This window comes from Cannabis sativa, chromosome 5 (genome assembly GCF_029168945.1).
Source record: "Cannabis sativa cultivar Pink pepper isolate KNU-18-1 chromosome 5, ASM2916894v1, whole genome shotgun sequence".
Taxonomy (NCBI): Eukaryota; Viridiplantae; Streptophyta; class Magnoliopsida; order Rosales; family Cannabaceae; genus Cannabis; species Cannabis sativa.
Window position 1 is genome coordinate 35,931,760 of NC_083605.1, and position 20,609 is coordinate 35,952,368.

The 20,609-nt window shown below is 31.3% G+C and overlaps 2 protein-coding genes and 1 long non-coding RNA gene across 5 annotated transcripts; 2 read left to right on the top strand and 1 right to left on the bottom strand.

The window, feature by feature from the left end:
- The first annotated feature begins 3,965 nt into the window (after nt 1-3,965).
- Nucleotides 3,966-5,662, top strand: LOC115698104 (uncharacterized). 3 transcript variants are annotated; one of them, XR_004008043.2, is made up of 3 exons: nt 3,966-4,087; nt 4,166-4,362; nt 5,415-5,662. It is a non-coding gene; the product is annotated as an uncharacterized LOC115698104 (long non-coding RNA). The 3 variants fall into 3 exon arrangements; XR_004008042.2 differs by having other exon boundaries at nt 3,967-4,087; nt 4,181-4,362; XR_009687875.1 differs by lacking the exon at nt 3,966-4,087 and having other exon boundaries at nt 4,094-4,362.
- A 2,620-nt stretch (nt 5,663-8,282) lies between these two features.
- LOC115696842 (probable aminotransferase ACS10) lies at nt 8,283-11,425 on the top strand. The gene is made up of 4 exons (XM_030623726.2): nt 8,283-9,455; nt 9,564-9,707; nt 10,253-10,413; nt 10,511-11,425. Exons 1-4 carry the CDS (start codon nt 8,934-8,936, stop codon nt 11,364-11,366), a joined length of 1,683 nt encoding a protein of 560 aa, XP_030479586.1. The 5' UTR covers nt 8,283-8,933; the 3' UTR covers nt 11,367-11,425.
- Nucleotides 11,426-11,561: 136 nt separating this feature from the next.
- On the bottom strand, nt 11,562-15,983 carry LOC115696841 (probable LRR receptor-like serine/threonine-protein kinase At1g12460). The gene is made up of 2 exons (XM_030623725.2): nt 13,461-15,983; nt 11,562-13,356 (listed from the first exon to the last, which is right to left on the bottom strand). Exons 1-2 carry the CDS (start codon nt 14,633-14,635, stop codon nt 11,868-11,870), a joined length of 2,664 nt encoding a protein of 887 aa, XP_030479585.2. The 5' UTR covers nt 14,636-15,983; the 3' UTR covers nt 11,562-11,867.
- Nucleotides 15,984-20,609: the final 4,626 nt, after the last annotated feature.

The following is a 20,609-nucleotide window of genomic DNA, read 5'->3' on the forward strand; positions in this document are numbered from 1 at the left end:
CAAACTAGCAGGGAATAAACTGCCTGAAAACCTGAAACTAACACGAAACGACCAGCTGAAAAAACTGGTTTTCACCCCCTGCTGCAAAATCCTAGTAACCGGTTTTACAAGCAGTGTAAAACCGGTTAGCCGATTTTACTCAGAAAACCTACAAGAATCAAACCCCTAACCAAAACGATTACAAACTCAACCAAACTTTCCAGACCTGCATATTGTACCCCAATAAACATATTCCAAGCGACAAAACAACAATCAAAGCTTAGAATCAATTTTCACCATTAAAGCTTCAAGCTTGAGTTCTAAAACTCAAAGCTTGCAAAAACCTTCAAACAAATATCCATTCATGCTTAAAACAACATATTCTAACATATCTTAACTGCAAAAACTTAAATTAAACATCAACAGCAACTATAGAGCTCAATCTCTTAAAACATACATAATTTCATAACTTGAATTTCAAGAAAACTAAAGGAAAGTTGTCAAGAGGCTTACCCTAACTTGAAATCACTAAGAACTGCTGTAAAATGGCAAGATTGAAGACAAAATCCCAGAACCCTAGCTGCTTAGGGATTTCGTGAGAGAGAGAGGTTGAAAGAGAGAGAATTTTCCAACTTTTCTAATTTATCCTATTTTTGAAAAATGAATAATTAAACCTTGTTTTATTAAACCATTTCAGCCAATATCTAATTAAAAAAAAACAGATTATTAATCTAAAATAAAGTCCACTAAAGGACAAAACACAAATGGACAAAAAGACCATTTTGCCCTTCCCACACTAAAAGGCATAAAAGGGTACCTAGGGGTATATTGGGAAACTCTAAAATCCCGCCTATTCCCGACATTCTAATGTCTAACTATTGTCCCGCTATACTAAAAATACTAAGATGTGATTCAAAAGCCATACACCGCGTTCCAATGTTGCCGGGCACCAAAATATGCAAAATTATGAAATTTCTATATGTGACATAAAAATACATTCTGAATTCAAATAAATCATCATAAATAATTAATTCACTATTAATAATTAACCTTCATAACAAAGCCCTAATTATCTGCTAATTTTCAAATTAAAGCTAAGAGGTCTTTACAGATTTCTATTTGTAAGGAGGAATTTTTCTGAGTTTTATCACTAAGGCTCTCAATGAAAGCACCAAACTGTTAACGCAAATTTTTCGTTAACTAAAAATAAATAGCCTTTTAGTAATAAGACAAAAATTGGGATAACAATACAGTTTTATCCTAATTAGCCCACACTAATCCTTGTTTATGGTGGTTGATCTAGAAGATCAAAGTGTAAGTTTGTCATCACCATTTTAGGGATACAACTTACGAAAAGATTCGAGGATATTCTGATTCACTTCAAGAGGTAAATATATCCTTTAATCTTTTATTTCAAATTTAATGTATGTACATATGGAGATCCTAAGGTGTGGTATGATGATATTTGTTATAAATTCTTTTGTCGTGTGCCTGATTTAGTACCACAAAACCAACACTTAGTAACTCTTCAACTGATGCAAGAAGATCCACATGTTGCTTGCCATTGAGTAGATAATTATTGAGTAACGGAGATCCTTTCTTAAGATTTTAAAGCTTAATTCTAAACTCCAAGATCTTTGTTAAGACTTGTAAGGTGAAGTATTGTTCCAAGGTTCTCCAAATCTTGCCTATAGTTTCACATCCCATCACTTGAGTGGGTAAGCTCTTTGATATCAATGAGAGAAGCCATGACAACAAGAGCTGATCTTGAACATCCCAATCGATAAAGGCAAGATTGAGCGTGTTCAAAGCTTGATCGACATCAGAAAGAGATATTTTGGTGGTGGTGCAGCTCTAGAGATGAAGTTTATCAATCAATTTCCTCTGACCGTAGCTAAGAATTTTTGTTTCCACAGAAGATAATTTTGGTCTTTGAGCTTGATGGAAAAATTGTCATTGAAGTAGACATTTGATGATTCTACACCGTACTTGTTCTTAATTTATTGAGCTCCAATTATGTTCATTGATTGTTCATAGTTCCAGCGAAAACATTCGCTATAACGACAGAAAATTTTCTGATGCCATGTTAAATTTATTTGACATTGTTTAAGAGAAGCTGGAAACACATACACACACAGAGAGAGAAATATTGAATTAAAGAATGTATTTAGTTATTGATCGAGAATGAATGCTACAACATATTTATACACACTGAATTGAATAACATAATCATATTTAACAAACTTAACTAATACATCTAAGCATACTTGGACAACTAACTAATTAAATAGTTAGTTATTAGTTATAACTATTGCTCAACTGTCTACTCTAATTAATTGTCCTAACAATGAAGGACATTGTTTACATTTATATAGATACTAATAAAAATTGAAAAAAAAAACAGTATGTAATATTAGAAATTTAGAACTATTGTTCATCAATTCAAAATGTCATGTTACTTGTTAGGAAAGTGGGGCTTCAATGGGAGGTTGAGAGAAGAAAGAGAAAAGAGATCGAACGAAGTAGAAATATCAAGGGATATTTCGCTGCTTGGTATGAAGGCTAGACCATATTTTACAATACTTTTTTAATTAGGTATAATTAAAAACAAAAATTAAAAGTGTATTGATAGTTACACAAACTTTACAAATATATTTAAGTTAGGTAGCTATAACACACCTTTAGTGTAGTGATAACCCTCTTGACCTGGTAACTCAAAGTTAGGGGTGCAATTCTTAGCCCTTTCATTTGTTATAAATATTACCATTTCATTTGCTATAAAGATTAGTGTAATAACGACCTTAATATTTAAAATTATTACATATATGACTCTAATAAAAAAGAAGTGGCTCACAATAGTCCCTTCCATTACTATTTTGTTGAGGTCGTACCATTTTGGTTGTTAAATATCATTTAAATTTGTTTTGTTCCTTTTAGGAGACACGTGGCAATCTATTATTGGACCACATGTTAAATAAGTATATAAAAATAATTCACTTAATTGAAAAAATGTTAAAATTCTTAAAAGATATCTACAATTTAAATGTTTAATAAATAAAATTGTTGAGGTCGTGCTATTTTAGTTGTTAAATACCATCTAAGTTTGTTTCGTTCCAACTAGGAGACACGTGGCAACCTATTATTGGACCATATGTTAAATAAGTATATAAAAATAAATTCACTTAATTAAAAAAATGTTAAAATTATTAAAAGATATTTACAATTTAAATATTTAATAAATAAAAGTAGCGAGCAGAGAGTCTCTGAATGCCCATTCAAAAAAAAAAAAATCTAAAGGGAAAAAAAATTCTTGCTAGAGATGGTGGAAACTGGGTGATGAAATATCAGAGCCCTATTATTTCTGACTAGTTCGTGCACTTGGTGGTCACACAGAAGCTCCTGTTGGTTAGATCTTGTTAAATTATATTTAATAATTCAACATGTGGGATTAAAGATAATTTATTTGAGCTAATATTCTAAATTGGACCAAATAAATAATTTATTAAATGAGCCCAATAAATATCTTATTATGTATGGGCTTTGTAATTTGCAATATCCAATAATAAACTTAATTAAAATTTAGGAATAATTACATAAGACACCATTTTTTGTAAAATAATTACATTTTTACGTTCAAAGAATGTTTTTTTTTATATATTTTTACGGTTTTCTAAAAAATTACACAAAAATAACATAAAATCAACAAGAAAACTACATAAAAGTAACATGAAAATAATAACAAAAAATAACATACAGATAACAAAAAATCAACAACAAATTAACAAAATTACAACATAAAAAAACCGTATTTTCTGTAAATAAAATCAAAAAAAATCGTAAAAATGTTTAAAATTCTGTGAAACCGTATTTTTGTAATTTTTTTGTTGTTTTTATGTTTTTGTGAAATAACCCTAAAATTTATGGAGCTCTAATTAGTTTGTTGTATAAAGAACATTTAGGTTTGGTCCCCAAGGCTAATCTTTAACCACTCTTCTCCTCTGTTCCCATTAATTAAGTGAGAACACATTGATAGAAGATTAGTTAGTGGTAGACCATAGACCTTCATCCATTCTTATATTCTTATTAATATTCAAAAGCATGGAATCAAGTATGTTCTCCATCTTATTGATTTCTAGAGTAATTTTGATAATCTGACATAAGTTTAAGATTCATATATATATTTTAGATTTAATTTTAATAGATTTGCCATGGAAGGCAACGACAAATTTGAGAGAAACAAGAGATAGAAAGGAAGGGAACGGGAGGGTCTCAAGTCTTGAGGTTTTGGGGTTTCGAGAGCCTAGAGATTCTGTCTTGGCATTTGTTTGGGTAGCGAATGGCTGGTGGCAATTTGACTGTTACGAATAGAGATATGCTTCGCAGGTAAAATTTGTATTTTTTTTATGTGATGTCTGATGATGAATTTGAGTCTGGGATTTTTTAATCCTGTGATTATTTAATTTAAATTAAAAATATGAAAAGAAAAGTATTGATTTCTAAGATTTAAGTTTTCTGTGAGTTTTACATATTGTTAGGGTATGGCTTGAAGTGATGAAGCTCAAACTCATTTTTTAAGTTTAGATCTAATTTAGTTTCTAGGTTTTTTTTAAACATGGAAACAAAATAAGTGCGAAGAAACATTGTAAAGAAGGAAGCACGTAAAATATAAGAAAAGAAAAACTTAATTTTTAATGTTTTAAAATTTATTATTATAAAAGTAATTTTAAATAATTAATTAACTATGTAACACGTGACTAATAATATTTTGTTAGATATCTCTTAGTTAATATTTAACGAATTTAGGTGACACTTAATAACAACAAAAAAAAAAAAAATGCTGTAACAAAATAGTAATCGAAAGGCTATTAATTCTACTTTTTTTTTTTTATTTTATTATTAAGTTTATATATATAACTATTGTAAATATTACTAGAATTATTTATTTATACATTCTATTCTTTTTTAATTTATTTTTAATTTTTTTTATTAAATTTATATATGAAATATTGTAAATATTAGGAGAATTATATATTTATACATTATATAGTATTGCATTTGTGATTGTGTTTGTTGTTCCAATTTGTGGTGGTATATCTTGTCCTTCTTTTTGGAAATTGCCTCACTACTTTTTTTATATAGATGTAATAAAGGTTGTAGGTTTGGTATACTGCGATGTGTGCAATTATAAAAATTATGCTACTATCAAAATGAGAAATCATCATTCCCTTCTACCTCGGTATTGCTTCGTCAGGCTTACCACTCTTTGTTCAATTCTTTTAAAGTCATCGGATCATTTTTCTTGATCGAGAACCTCTTCTTTTTTCCACTCCGTTCACCAATTCAATCGTATGAATCTTGATTTTTCGACTTCATTTTTATTTTTATTATTTTTTTTTAATTATTTTCCCCTTTTTTGTTTTTTGTTTTTATTTCAGGCAGCTTGGGGATTACTAATGTGAAATTGGGCTCTCTTTTTTTTTATAAGATTATTTCACAAATATTACAAAAATAACAAAAAATTACAAAAATATGGTATAAAATTTTAAATATTTTTATGATGTTATTTATAGAAAATACGGTCTTTTAATATATTTTTATGTTGTACTTTTGTAATTTATTATATGTTATTTTTTTGTTGTTGTTTTGATATTATTTTCCAGTTATTTTATATGTTTTTCTTGTTGTTATGGTATTGTTTTTATAGAATACTATAAAAATATAAAAAAAATTTAAAAAATCGTAAAAAATATAATTTTTTTTTTAAAAAAAATAATGTAAGTAATTATCCCATTATTTTTCTTTTTTCCTTAAGGGAGTGCTTTTTCATTTCAAATATAAATGAGAGTTATTATTTTATAATAATTCAATGAATTGATGATAAAAGAAAAGTCACCTTAAAGGTGGCAACTATGACCAAAACTTAGGTGGCTTCTTGGCCCATTGAATGTTAGTAGTACATAGAAGTAGGGGTGAGAATTTTGAGCCCACAATTGTTAAATAATAGATTAAGCTACTTTGCACCTTAGCCGCAGATATCAACATCGCATCTACACTATATAACCTCAACAATCTTTTCTCTTTTGTCACATTTGATAAGATACCACTGATTTGAAGCTTAGTAGGCTCACAACCATAATGTCACCATACTGATATCACCATTATCCAAATTTAATGGTACATGTAATATCATAATACTATGACATAATATATAATATAAATATATAGAGATGTGATTTTGTCCCGTGATGTACTTTTACGGAATGTATTCCGTGGTACATTAGATGGGTCTCAGAGTACATTAAATGAGTGTCATGGTACGTTTTTACTTTTTAACCTTAATTATCCCTAGATCAATCTCAGCCGTCTGATCAAATAACTTCCTCATCTGACGGCTGCAGTACATCACGGATTACAATCCGTGAAAGTACAATAATGAGACAAAATCATATCCCTAAATATATATTATAAACAAGTTAACTTTCTGTCCTAAAAAGTATTATAAATCTAATTTTATTGCAATTATAGATTTTTAAACTTAGTGATGTTATTAACGGTGTATCTATGATTAAAAAGGACAAATAGTACCTTATAAATTATGACATAACTTTACAAGTTATAGAAAGTAAAAGTAGTTTTTCTTAGATTGGGCTGAGCACCTTAATTTGAAAAGTGATAATAGGTGAGATTAGAATTTTGAAGCCTATAATATACATTTCATCAACTATATGATATACAAGTCATAAAACATGGCGTGTTTGATTATCATTTTTATGTGTGAAAAATAGATTGCTCTCTAACTTAAAATAAATTTTGATTTCTGTTTCAAAAAAAAAAAATAACAAAATTGATTTGAAAAAATGATACTAAAATAATATTAAATACACTTTAAATTTATAATGTAAGCCCAGTTAAACATGGTGTGTTTAAATCAATAAAAATGTCAAGATTTGTTTAAATTTATATTTTAGTAGTGGATTATATTTTTATTGTGATTTTGCATACATAAGCTACTTTTACAACACACCATTTAAAAGTTTCAACATATGAGAGAAACTTTTAGTAAAATTTTATTTCATGGTCGTTTATGCTATAGTTATTTAAGATATTTTTAAAAATTTTGAGAGATTTAAAAAAATTTAACACACCGAAAATAAGATTCAAATAATCGATTGTACGTGAGATTTTTTTATTTTATACGCGTGTAAAATAGACTGTTTAAACCTTATTTTCGATGTGTTAATATTTTTTTTAGTTTTTTAAAATTTTACAAGATATCTTAAATAACTATTAAACAATAAAAAATGAATTAAAATATTTTTTCAAATACCGACACAAATAGGAGTACATAAATAAACTTTTTAAAGTTACTAATTTTTTTATACCATATAAGTTTCAAATTTAAAATTTGTATATGGGATTTGGGAAACATTAATTTTAAACACCCATAGAAATAGGAAATACAATAATTGTTACGTGATTATATGATGCTCATCTTTGCTCAATATTTTAATCAACCTTATGAATAAAGCTAGTTCTCTGTCCCTAATTGGATCACTCAAACAACTTTGCTTGCTTGACCTAAACTGTACCAATTTATCACGCAAAGATTTCTATTAAACAAACATTAAAAGAAGGCTAAAATATCTATTTATTAATTCTCCTTCTTTCATTCTAATCTTCATAAATGCCAAGTTTTTTTTTTCTCTTGGGAAGAGATGTGGTCCAAGCTAAAAGGCATAGAATTGAAACTTGAGATTGGTGATGAAACATATAAAGGCTGCAAGAACACGAATATAGGAAATGGTGAATGCCCTTATTATTATTACTAACTTTTTGTTGAAATAACTATAAAATAAAACATAAGGTGGGAATGAGAGATTGAGAGAGGAGGGGTAAAATGGGTATTATTGAAAATGTAAGATATTTGGTGGCTTGCCTTATTGAAACTTCTTTAGTATAGCTAGCTTGTGGTTGTGGTAGACATGGGAAGAGACAAAACTCCATAAAAAGACTTGTTTGATAGTGGCAAAGGCAAATGGATCTGATGACCAATTATTATGAGGTTAACAAAGATTCCATCCCACATTGGTTGAGATTCCTAGTGGTTTCAAATCAATAGGAGAAGAAAACAATACGAAATATGAACAAAGTTTCTTTTAACTAATTAAACACTAGTTTGAAATCCAACGGTTGATGTTAATGGGCCAAAAAACCAATTACTTGTGTTGAGTGGACAAACTTTGTATGTCACACCCAAATTAACTTATTAATAACTTAAATTATATATTTAATACAATCACGTGTAAATGCTTCACCATAATCACAACTGTATTAAAAATTCAAAAAGGTAAATTTTTTGTGAAAAACTTAATTGTTTAATATCTATAAAAAGAAAAAAAAAACTTATTCTCAATTAACTTTTTATTTCTCATAACGAAAAAATCCTTAAATAATATTAATCAATTATTAATTAAATTTTGTACAATTTGACAGTTGTAACATAATAGATGTTGTAATAAGTTCTTTGTGTAAAAATCTTAACATAGTGACACGAATGTTCCTAATTTGGTTACCAATATTAACTTTTCTTTTATTTATTTAAACATTCCAAATAAATAATAGAAATATTATGTCTTTAAAAGAGAAAATAATAGAAATATTTGATCGAGTTAATTACAATTTGACATTTGTATTTTTGAGAGAAAATAAAATCTTAACGACTAGAACTAATTTTCGCCTCAAACTAAGGAACGGTGAAAAGAAAAGCAGAAGCCGAATCAAAGTCAAAATCGTCAGTCACTCACTCATAGTTGTTGAGCTCCACGGCTCCACCCATATATTACTAGCTCATCCTGACTAGTCTTCTCCGGCGACCCAATACCCAATTGCCCTATTTGCTCACAAAACCCGACCCTTTCCGCTGCTGGTTCCGTTCCTGCCTCAATGGTTCTATAATGACCGTAACTCGTTCCCGGCGGACTCATTCCACTGAACGTCACGAACCCACCAACCCCAAAACCAGTTCTGGCGGCGGCGGTGGCGGAGGGACCGCCATGAGAGTTATAGTTCCTCTTCAGGGTGTGGTTCAAGGTAGAGGTGGCCTTGTTCTTGGCTCGCTTATTCCTTGTGCTCTTTACTATTTCTTGCAACTCTACCTCAAACAAAGACGTCGTCCTGACCCACCTCCTCCGTCTTCTTCTTCGTCGTCTTCGGAGGGTCGGTTGTCTCCTGGGTCTTCTCCGTCGACGTCGATGGGGCAATTGGCCGAATTTCCTTTCTTGCCACGGACCTTTTCTCGGTCCCTGCTCTCCCCCAGGGGTTACGGAGGACCGGTTCACGTATCGGGCCGAGCCAATTCCATTTCCAAAAGCGGTGATTCACCCTACTATGTTGGGTCGAGGAAGGTCTCGGATGATCCGTATGACGGGTTGGATAATCCGGGTGGTGTTATTCAGCTTGGTTTGGCAGAAAACAAGGTGGGATTTTTCTTCTTCTTTCTTTTTGAGAAGTTGGGTTTGATATCTGAGTGTTGAGGATTGATGGGTTGTTTGTTTTATAACTTTGGTTTGGTTTGGTGTGTGTAGTTATCATTGGACTTGGTTCAAGATTGGCTTGTGGAGAACGCAAGGGAAGCTATATTGGGTCATGGAAGAGGAAGTGTTTCTGAGCTGAGTATTAGCAGGATTGCAAGTTATCAACCTTTTGATGGGTTAATGGATTTGAAAGTGGTATATTCTCTTGTCATTTCTTTTTCTTTGTTTTGTCTTTCTCCGGTTTTCATGGATAATGCATGGAATTCTCTCTGTTTCGTGGCAGGAATATTATTGTGCCTTGTTTTTAATTCTGTCATTAGAGCTTTATGTGACATGAAATCTCTCTTTATGCCTAGTTTTGAGTGTTAGTTGTTAATGGTTCAATTCAACTATTCAAGTCAAATGTTTTGTTATTTGAGAATGGTGGGAAAGTGAGTGTATTTGCAAACATGAAACATTTAATAAAAGGCCGTTATAACTTCAGGTTACAATTTTGTGGTTGCCAATAGGTCTGGTCTCTCTGGTTAAGAGTTCGTCTCTAATGATATGATGGAATTGGTTTTTGGTATGCATTTCATCTCAAATCGTTCTGGATTTGGTGTTCAATTACTGTTTGCTCCTTTTTTTTTCTCCTTTTTGTGTAATGATTAAAATGAAAAAAGGTATCCTATTTGGTTCATTCAATTTTTATCTTCTCAATTTCGTTGGCTTTTCATTATTAACACTTAAAATTTCCACAGGCTGTGGCAGGTTTCATGACGCAAGTTATGGGAAATTCAGTTTCTTTCAACCCCTCTAAGATAGTATTGACAGCTGGTGCATCCCCTGCAATAGAAATTCTAAGCTTTTGCTTAGCAGATAGTGGAAATGCATTTCTTGTTCCAACACCATGTTACCCAGGGTAGTCACTAGTCACCATTGTCTCCATTCAAAAATGTCTATGCAGGTAAACCATTTGTACTACAAGAAAGCTAAAGTTTGTAAACATGTTTTTGCAGTTTAGACAGAGATGTAAAATGGCGAACTGGTGTAGAGATAATACCTGTTCCATGCCGTAGTACAGACAACTTCAGCCTAAGCATAACTGCTTTGGAATTAGCATTCAACCAGGCGAAAAAACGTGGTATAAAAGTTCGGGGGATTATAATTTCGAATCCTTCAAATCCTGTCGGCAGTCTTCTTAGCAGGGAAACACTTTACAGCCTGGTGGACTTTGCAAGAGAAAAGAACATACATATAGTATCAAATGAAATATTTGCTGGTTCTACTTGTGGAAGTGCAGAGTTTATAAGCATGGCCGAAATTGTTGATTCAGAAGATCTCGACCGTGACAGGGTTCATGTAGTGTATGGTCTATCAAAAGATCTCTCTCTTCCGGGTTTTAGAGTTGGTGTCATCTACTCCCATAATGAGCATATCTTGACTGCTGCTAAGAAGTTGACTAGGTTCTCATCCATATCGGCTCCATCACAACAGTTGCTTATATCCATGCTTTCGGATGCAAAATTTGTTCAGAAGTTTGTGAAGATCAACAGAGAGAGGCTGAGAAGAATGTACCATAACTTTGCTGCAGGGTTGGAACAAGTGGGTATTGAATGCACTAAGAGCAGTGGAGGTTTCTACTGTTGGGCCGATATGAGTAGGTTAATCTCTTCATACAGTGAGAAAGGTGAGCTTGAGCTCTGGGAAAGGCTGTTGAGTGTAGCTAAGGTCAATGTAACTCCTGGATCTTCTTGTCATTGTATTGAGCCTGGATGGTTTCGTTTCTGTTTCACTACCTTGACCGAAGAAGATATTCCTGTTGTCATGAAACGAATTCGTAAAATATCTGGGATCTGTAAATCTCATAGTTAAAAATTTTTGTTGGTTCATTGTGTACATGGTTAGGGTGATTATAAATTCTTTTGAAGAAACAACTCTTGCAATAATTGGGAGAGAACTGGTTTGGTATGGGGGATATTGTGAACTGAAACAAATCAAAAGCGAGTAATAAAGTAAGAACTAACAGCACTATGAACTTCCTACAGAAAAAAAAAAGAACTTAAATAGTTAATGAAACTCTTGATTCCATTGCAGTGAATCTCTCTGTTCACATGAAACCATAAAAGGCTTTGATTCCATTTTGTTTAAGAATGAGATACAATAATAAACAAATGATTTTTATTGTAAGACTAAGAATCACAAATATTGAAAGAAAAAAAGAAAAAGAACAAATGACTTTTGGTAATCTCAATTGAATACAAAAGAATTTTCTATTTGTTTCCTATCTAGGAGTTGCAGGGTTTTGCTCCATAAATGATTCACTGGTTTAAATACTGAGAAAACAAAAGTTACCCGTCTAATTGATTTTGGTAACTATGATTCTGAACCATTTCTAATAGACTCAAGAACCTGAACGACCTCAGCCATGCTTGGCCTTCTTGAAGGAACATCAGAGGTACAGATAAGTCCCAACTTCATGACCTGAATAAGCTCATTCTCTACAATACCCCTCAAGCTTCTATCAAAGCAATCTGAAGCCGAGCCACTTGCCAACAATACCCTTACATATTCACATAGAACCACAACCTCATTAGCCCTTGGACTCTCAACCGGTTTTCTACCTGTTACAAGCTCCAAAAGAATGACTCCAAAACTATAAACATCGCATTTTTCGCTCAATCTTAAACTCTGAGCCAACTCTGGAGCTACGTATCCTACAGAAGTGTGGAATCTGGTTAGGCTATAATTGTCCAAAATAGGAAGCAACTTTCCCAAACCATAATCAGACAACTTTCCATTGTAGTTTTCATCTAAGAGAATGTTTGTAGACTTAATGTTGAGATGGAGAATGGAAGGTCTACAATCATGGTGAAGGTAGGCAAGGCCTCTAGCTGTTCCAAGAGCAATCTTAAACCTCCTGGTCCAATCCAGATCACGATTGCCACCTCCATTGCTGGTTCCTGGATAATGGAGACCGTGTAGATTGTCGTACAAGTTCCCATTTGAGAGGAACTCAGATAGAATGAGCTGCATTGTGGAGGACCAGTAGTAGCCTTGAAAGGCAATTAAATTGGGATGTAACAGGTTGCCTAGCCGTCCTATTTCCTGCTCGAATTCATCTTGGTTTCTGATTCTTCCCAAAGTCTCGAGCTTTTTCACAGCTATTGATACCCCTCCCTCAAAAGTAGTTTTGTAGACTGTCCCAATTGATCCACCACCTATCATACACTCCTTGTCAAGTAAAGCTTTCGTGCCAGATTCCCAGTCTTCATACTTTGAGGGCAAACTCTTACTGAAAAGAACAAGTTTTCCAATAATAACATTAGAGTCAGTCGAAGCAAGTGGGGTGCTCTCAACAACCATTGCCTCATCCTCATCTTTCTTCCTCCTCTGGGCCATGATGTTCATAATACATACTAGACAAACCCCAGAAAGTATGACTGCAGCAGCAACAATAGCAACAATTGCAGAAACACTCAAAACTTTATTTTTCTTTTGCTTGGAAGTGTTTGTGCTATTGCCATTAGCCGAGCAAGACTTGTCCAAAGGTGCACCGCAAAGAAAGGGATTGTTGGAAAACGCTGAGGCACCATAATGCTGAATGGTTGCAGGAATGGTGCCTGAAAGGTTATTATAAGAGATGTTAAGGTTGGTTAAAGTAGTTAGATTTCCAAGAGATGAAGGGATTGGCCCCAAAAGCGAATTTCTTGACAAATCAAGAATATCTAATCTTGGCAAGTTTCCCAGGGTTGATGGGATGGTTCCATTGAGCTGGTTTTGATGTAGGTCAAGGATTTCCAGGTTAGTCATGTTGTACAGAGTGGTTGGAAGTTCTCCCCCTAAGGAATTGCCGGAAACATCCCTGCAAAAAAACAGAGGATATTAGAAGTTTAGTATGTCGGAAAAAGCATAATTGAGATGAATTTTATTAGGTAACATAGTACAGATTTAGAATTAAAAACTCACAGCTCTCGAAGAAATAAGCAGTTGCTTATCTCAGTAGGTATTTCACCAATGAGGTTGAGATTGTGCAAATCCAAAATCTGAAGCAGCTGAATGCTAGCTAACTCTTTAGGAATCGTCCCAGTTATTGAGTTATTACCCAACTGAATCACCAGAAGCCTCTCTAGCTCAGCAAGCTCAGTTGGTATACTCCCAATCAGCTTGTTAAATCCCAGGTTTAGAACCTTGAGATTTCTACAGTTCGTTATGCCCAAAGGAACCTCCCCATCTAAACCATTGCCTGAAGCATCAAAAATCTCCAATATGTCACTACAAGTTGTCATATCAGGAATCTTCCCAGTAAACCCATTATATGATACATTGAAACGAGTTAGATTTACCAATCCAAGAACCCCGAAAGGAGCCGAGCCAGTGAACAAGTTGCTGCCAAGATCCAACACTTTTAAGCTCTGGCATGCAGAAAGCAACTTTTCAACACTTCCTGATAAAGCATTGCTTCTTACTGACACATAATCCAGCCTTGGAATATCACACAGTCGCAAGGGAATGTCACCACTTAGATTGTTAAATGAGAAATCAAAGCCCTCAAGGTTGGAGCATTTGGCCAATGTATCAGGAACCAAACCAGAAAGTGTGTTATGAGACAAAGAAATGAACTTGGTCTTATAACAGTACTTGAACAAGGCTGATGGAATTTGTCCAGTGAAACCGTTCCTTGACAAATCTAAAAGTCTAATGTTTGGTAAATCACCAATAAACTCAGGGATCGATCCAGATAGAGCATTGGAGCTCAAGTTCATCTTCCACAAAGTTTGAATATCAACATATTCTTCTGGGATATTTCCCTTGAAGAGATTTCCAAACAACGTAAGAACCCTCAAATATTTTAGCCCTGACAGAGCTGAAGGCAGAATTCCATCCAAGCTAGTGTTCCAAAGAACGATCTTGTCAACAAACCCCTCTGGGTTACAGAACACACCACTGAAATCTTGGCAAAGATTGCCACTAAGAACCCACGAGCTCAAGCTATTGTAAGGATCATTTGTGACATTCCCTTTGAATTGAAGCAGAATCTCTTTCTCAGTTGCAGCAAAAACCGATTGAATTCCGAGAAAAAACCAAAGAAAGCAGCACGGAACAAGAGCATGAGAAAAACGAAAATGGTGGACTTTTCTCATGCTCGAAAACAAAGTTTTTGCAGCAAATGAACAAGATGCCTACCTATCCGTTTGGCATTGTGACAGTTGAATGCGATTAAGAGTAGATCCAACCTCTGCCTCTACTCTAAAGCTCAAAACTATTGCCATTGTTGCCGTTTCCGATTCTTGGATTTTCGAATATAACGACCAAAACAACTCGATCGAAACCACTTAACAACATTTTTCACCAAATGGGTCTCACTCAAAAAACAAAAAAATGGAGAAAAAACACTAAAAAAAATTCAGCACATACCCAATTCATATCTACTTGTTTTAGCAACTGGGTGTTTCTCAAACAAGGTTAAAATACCAAAAAAAAGAAAAAAAAATTGAACTTTAGAGCAAGAAAGAAGAAAAATGGTGGGTGATAGAGTCGGAAGGTGTGGGCTTTAATTGCTAATGAGAAATAGTAAAAAGAAAACAAAAATGGTGGCCTTTTGGGTTGGCTTGGCTACAAAGAGAAGGTAACAGGGTCAGAGACCGTGAGAAGCAAATTTAATATAAACTGCTTTTTGGAGAAAGAAAAAAAAAACACAGCGCAACATTTAGCCACGACCACTAGCCAAGTAAGAAAACTCACTCAACCACGTGCATGTCCATTTTCTTTCTTTCTCTTCATCCATTTATTTCTTCTTTTTTTAACAGACAAAATACTTCTACTACTATAGCCAGTACCACCACTCACTCGATCGTCTCTAATGATATGAAATTAAAACAATGAAATGAACCCCTCTCTCTCTCAGCAGAGTCAGCACCATGTAGGACTTGTCGCTCTCTCTCTCTCTCTCTCTCTCTCTCTCTCTCATAGCATTTACTCTCTCTCACCTACCAGGACCAATACCTCTACCATCACCATTATGATGAGAATCAAAAACCATCCCCACATAGACATTAACGCTAACAAAAGAGACGATGAAATTATGAAATTAGAAGGAAGAAGTTCTCATTAAGAAACAGAATTGTTCTTCTCTCTCTCTATACTTTTCTGGTTTGAAAGTTTCTTCTATCTGTGCAGATGGAGACTTTGAGAGGACATTCGTTGGTTTGCTTTTATTATTATTAATTAATCAATTAATTAATTAATGAAGGCTGCAGCATACAAATCACGTCATTCTATTGTCTTCTTAATTTGATTAATTAACATTAATTAATTCCTTAATTGATGTACATTTTTTTAATGCTGAATGATGAGACCTCTTTTTTGTTCCTTTTCTACTTCTTTTCTCTTTCTTTTGGTTGATTAATCTCTATTTAATTAATAACCATACAAACAAAACAAGAAGTGTATAAGACACAACTGAAAAATGTATTCTTTTATTGTGTGGGCCAAATCTGTTATACTCCCTTTCTTTTGCCACATTTTCATCTGTTGAGTTTGCAATTGTCTCTATAAAGTTAGTAAAATAAGAGTAATTTTATTTACATTCTAAAAAATTTATAAAGACACTCTATTTTAATAATTTTTATTTTATATAAAATATATATTTTTAATTATACTAAATTTTTTAATTTTTTTTCCAATTCATATTTTTAATAAAATTAAAGGGGTTTTTTCTATTTTGGGTTAAAATTACCTTAAATATACATTTATACTACCATAAACAAAAATAAACATTTATATTGTTTATTAATTTCAAATATACTATTTTCAGAGTTTTTTATTTACAAAAATACACTTGAAAACTCCCCCAGATGCGCAAGGAGATGTGTGGCACATATGTGGCTATGTGGGCGAGTGAGACTCACACGCGAGTGAGGGACAAAGCATTCAGACTTGCCTGACGCTCACAAACTGTAGCGTCAGAACGCAGCAGTGGTTGCCACGTGGCGAATTTGGACAAAATGAATTTTAACGTATAAGGCTTCTTTTCTCAGTGCAAAACAACTAAACAACAACACAAAAACAACTAGAAAACAACTTAACCATAGCATATAAATCAATTAAAGTTTATCATATTATGCAAACAAAAATAAATTTATAAGATAAAAACTTCAAAAAATACAATACTGAAATAACTTAATAGCAACGAATAAACAACACGATAACAATTTTATTTTAATATAAAAATTAATTGAGCATCAACACTTACGCCAACTTAAAAGTTAAAATAAAAACAACACACAAATAAAATATATATATATACATTTATTTCTCTTAGTTAAACAACTAAATAACAACAAAAAAATAACTGCATAAACTCCACTACAATATGCAAATTACATAGGCATAAAAATAACTCTAAAAAAGTAAAAAACATCACTAATGTATAAAATAAAATAAACATGTATATATATTCATTTTTATTTGGTTGAATAACTAAATAACAACAAATAAATAACTGCATAACAACTTACTATAATATGCAAGTTAAATAGGCATGAAAACAACTTCATAAATTACATAAGATCTAAGGAAAAAAATACACAAATAATCTATAAAATAAATTTAAAAACAACTACATAACACTTGTACACCAACTTAAAAATATATCTACACATTAAAAAAATAAATATATACTCATTTTTCTTTTTGTTAAACAACCTAATAGCAACGAATGAACAACACAGTAACAATTCTATTTTAACATAAAAATCAATTGTACATCAACTAATAGTGTATAAAATATGAAAGAAACCAACAAATAACAAAAAGTATGAACCATGAAAAACTAAAACAATAACTATTTTTCTCTTGATTGAACAATTATATATGAAAAAATAAAATAACTAGATAACAACTTCATATTAATACGTAAATTAATTAATTAACAACGCATTGCATTAACTCAAAAGAAATTAAAAAAATTACTGATAAATAATCTTTAAGAAAAAAGTAAAAGAAACTACAAGATACTAGTGCATCAACTTAAAAAAATTATATACCCATAAAAAAGTAAACATATATTCATTTAATTATTTTACGTAGTTAAACAACTAAATAACAACGAGCAGATAATTAGATAACAACCCTATTCTAATATGAAAAGTTATTAGACATCAACATGTGGTGTTAACTAAAAACACAAATAATCTTAGAAAAATAACACAACAACAATCTTTATATATGTTTCCATGTAAAATTAAACATATATATATTTAGTTTTTCTAATTAATTGAACAACTAAATAACAATAAATAAATAAATATATAATAACTCCAATGTAACAGAATATTTAAATAGCATCATAAAATAATTTCAAATACACTGCTGAATCATTAATTCATGTATAGTGGCTTCAACTTTCTTAAAAGACTTTGAAACATTTTCTTGTACACTTTTAATGCTTGCAACTCACTTCATTCTACCAAAGGAATAGAAATGAACAACAAGTCTATTCTGATCAACTTTGAAGTTATCATCACTAGAAATCAAGTCCTGCAGCAGTTAAAACAACATCAAAACAACATTAAACAAACTATAAAACAACTTTCTGCTATGATTTTTTTTTTCAAATGAATGAACAACAATCAGAGAACATTTCAAACAAGACAAATTAAAAAAGCAAATTATAAACCTTGACAATATTTTTCTTTGAAAACTTCAACTTGTCAACAACGTCAGAGGTCTTATCATGCACCTAAAAATATTAGGATGACAAAATTAATAAAACAATGAACCAATAAAAATACGATTAATAGCTATATAATACTACAATATATCATGTACCGAACAACATTAAAACAACAATATAACAACTAAAAAATAATGTAATTTATAAAATTTAATAAACATGCAACTAAAATAATTCCAATTCAAATTCAAATACAATTGATAAATGTAAGACGTAGCCTAATGATCTAGTTTTAAAAAAAAAAACTTAAGAACCTTAGAATAAGAATCGTATAATAACTAAATTAAAACTAAAAAATAACTAATTAGAAACAGAAAAAAATGAGAGACATAAACCATTTAAGGTTGAATAATTCTTCTAACTAAATACATCAAAAAAAAAAAAAAATATAAACATAACAAAACAAGTCTTTGAAACTAGATAAAGACAACAAAAACTAATACATTAATCTTTAAAGTTGCAACCTCATCATCATTACCTCACATTTTTTCCTGAAAAGCCTCTTCAATGGATGACTTGGTGAAACAGCAACAATAAAAAAATTAAAAGATGAAACAACTATAAAACAACTTATAAACAACGTTAAATCAACGTAACCATTAAAATATTTAGATAAAATTTTTGATTCATAAAAAAGATAAAATATAGATCAACAAAAGTAATATCTAAACAATACCACGAAAATGCTAACTTAAAGTTGAAATAAAATTACATTTGAATGTGCCTTATTCCTTTAAGCTAGTAAAGAATTCTCTTGGACATTTCATCAAACACCTAGCAAGTGTACTTTTATATGTATATATATAAGAACTCAACTGACAGGATAAGAACAAAATTCCTAAAATCTGTAAGAAAAATAGGAAAATCAATAATAAATAAGCAAATAAACAACAAACTCTTATAAAAACTATCAAATCTAAACTTTTATTTTTGTAATTTTAGCAAAATGAGAAGAAGAAGAAGAAGAAGAAGAAGAAGAAGAAGAAGAAGAAGACCTTACAAACATCAATAACATCGATTGAACGACAATGGTGGCTTGAGAAGAGGCAGATGACGAGAAGCTACATATGGTGATTGTGCGAAGACGAGTGTCAAAGCTCGATAAGCTTGATGAGAGAGTAAGAGATGACTTGTTGAACCCAGATCTGAATGAGGTTAGATATGAGGAAGAAGAACAAAAGGTAAATATGTAATTATAAAACTTTAAAAAAGTATTAAAGAAAATTTTAAAAAGTAAAAATGTTAAAAATTAGAAAGGATAATATAAATGTTAAAAATTGGTCAAAATAGTCATTTTGTGTAAAAATTCCAAAATTAAATTATATTTTAAATATTATGACAAAAAAATTAAAATAAAAAATTACATGAATTTTTTTAAAAAAAATAAAAAAAAATATATACATGAGTTAGAAAAAATTATGAAAATGAAATCAAAATAAATATTAAAATTAACATAAAATAATAGGAGGAAAAAATTTTAAAAAAATATTAAGAGTAATTTTTAAAAATTATTTAAGTTTATATTTTTTTAATAATAGAGTGTATTTATAATTTTATAGGGTGCAAATAGAGCTCCCCTAAAATTATAATGATATATTTTATTTTTGAGTTAATTACCTCATAACCCCAAATATTATCATTTTAAATTGGGATATTGGCGGCTTAACCACCTGAATTTTACGGTTTGTAACACTTAACCACAAAAACTGAATTTTTAGTGGCAAAACTACATAAACCCTGGTTCTGTTTTGCTCTGCACACCTCCGTCCAAAAATTACCGTTAAGTGCCACGGCAGACTGTCCACGTGTACACACTTGTACACGTGGCAAATTTTTAGTGGCCCACCTAATTTTTAGTGGTACGCACTTTGAGACACACTTTTCTCTTCTACCTTTCAAACACAAAGCTAGAGAGTTCTAAGATTTGATAATTCCTAGAAGTATTTTCACAAAGCCCTAAGGGTTTCATAGAGGGGGAAATAATCTTCTGGAACAAAGGTGTAGAAACCTTGTTCAAGCTTTTGGTGATCCCCATCTCCACTTCGGGTGTTTATTCTTCTTTTCTTGTTTTGTTCTATTCTCTAGTTTTATATTGTTCTCTTGTTCTCCTCTAAACACTCTTATATATATTAGCATATATATTTATATCTTGACTATATAGTATACTATACATTATATATACATACTATATACATTCTCTATATACACTCTTTGTATCTCTACTATATATCATTTATTTTATATATACATTTTATATCATATATATACACACTATTATATATATGCTTTTATATCGTTTACATTTAGTTGTATCTTTGAGTTTTGAGTTGTAACTCTTTTCTTTTATTTGTATTTTGTGCTTTGGGATTGTAACTCTTTAT

Excerpts from the sequence above, each read along its gene's own strand:
- LOC115696842 (XM_030623726.2), top strand. The coding sequence starts at position 8,934 with ATGACCGTAACTCGTTCCCGGCGGACTCATTCCACTGAACGTCACGAA. Across the intron at positions 9,456-9,563 it reads TTGGTTTGGCAGAAAACAAG|TTATCATTGGACTTGGTTCA; the intron begins GTGGGATTTTTC and ends TGGTGTGTGTAG. Across the intron at positions 9,708-10,252 it reads GGTTAATGGATTTGAAAGTG|GCTGTGGCAGGTTTCATGAC; the intron begins GTATATTCTCTT and ends AAATTTCCACAG.
- LOC115696841 (XM_030623725.2), bottom strand. The coding sequence starts at position 14,635 with ATGAGAAAAGTCCACCATTTTCGTTTTTCTCATGCTCTTGTTCCGTGC. Across the intron at positions 13,357-13,460 it reads TGCTTATTTCTTCGAGAGCT|GGATGTTTCCGGCAATTCCT; the intron begins GTGAGTTTTTAA and ends GTTTTTTTGCAG.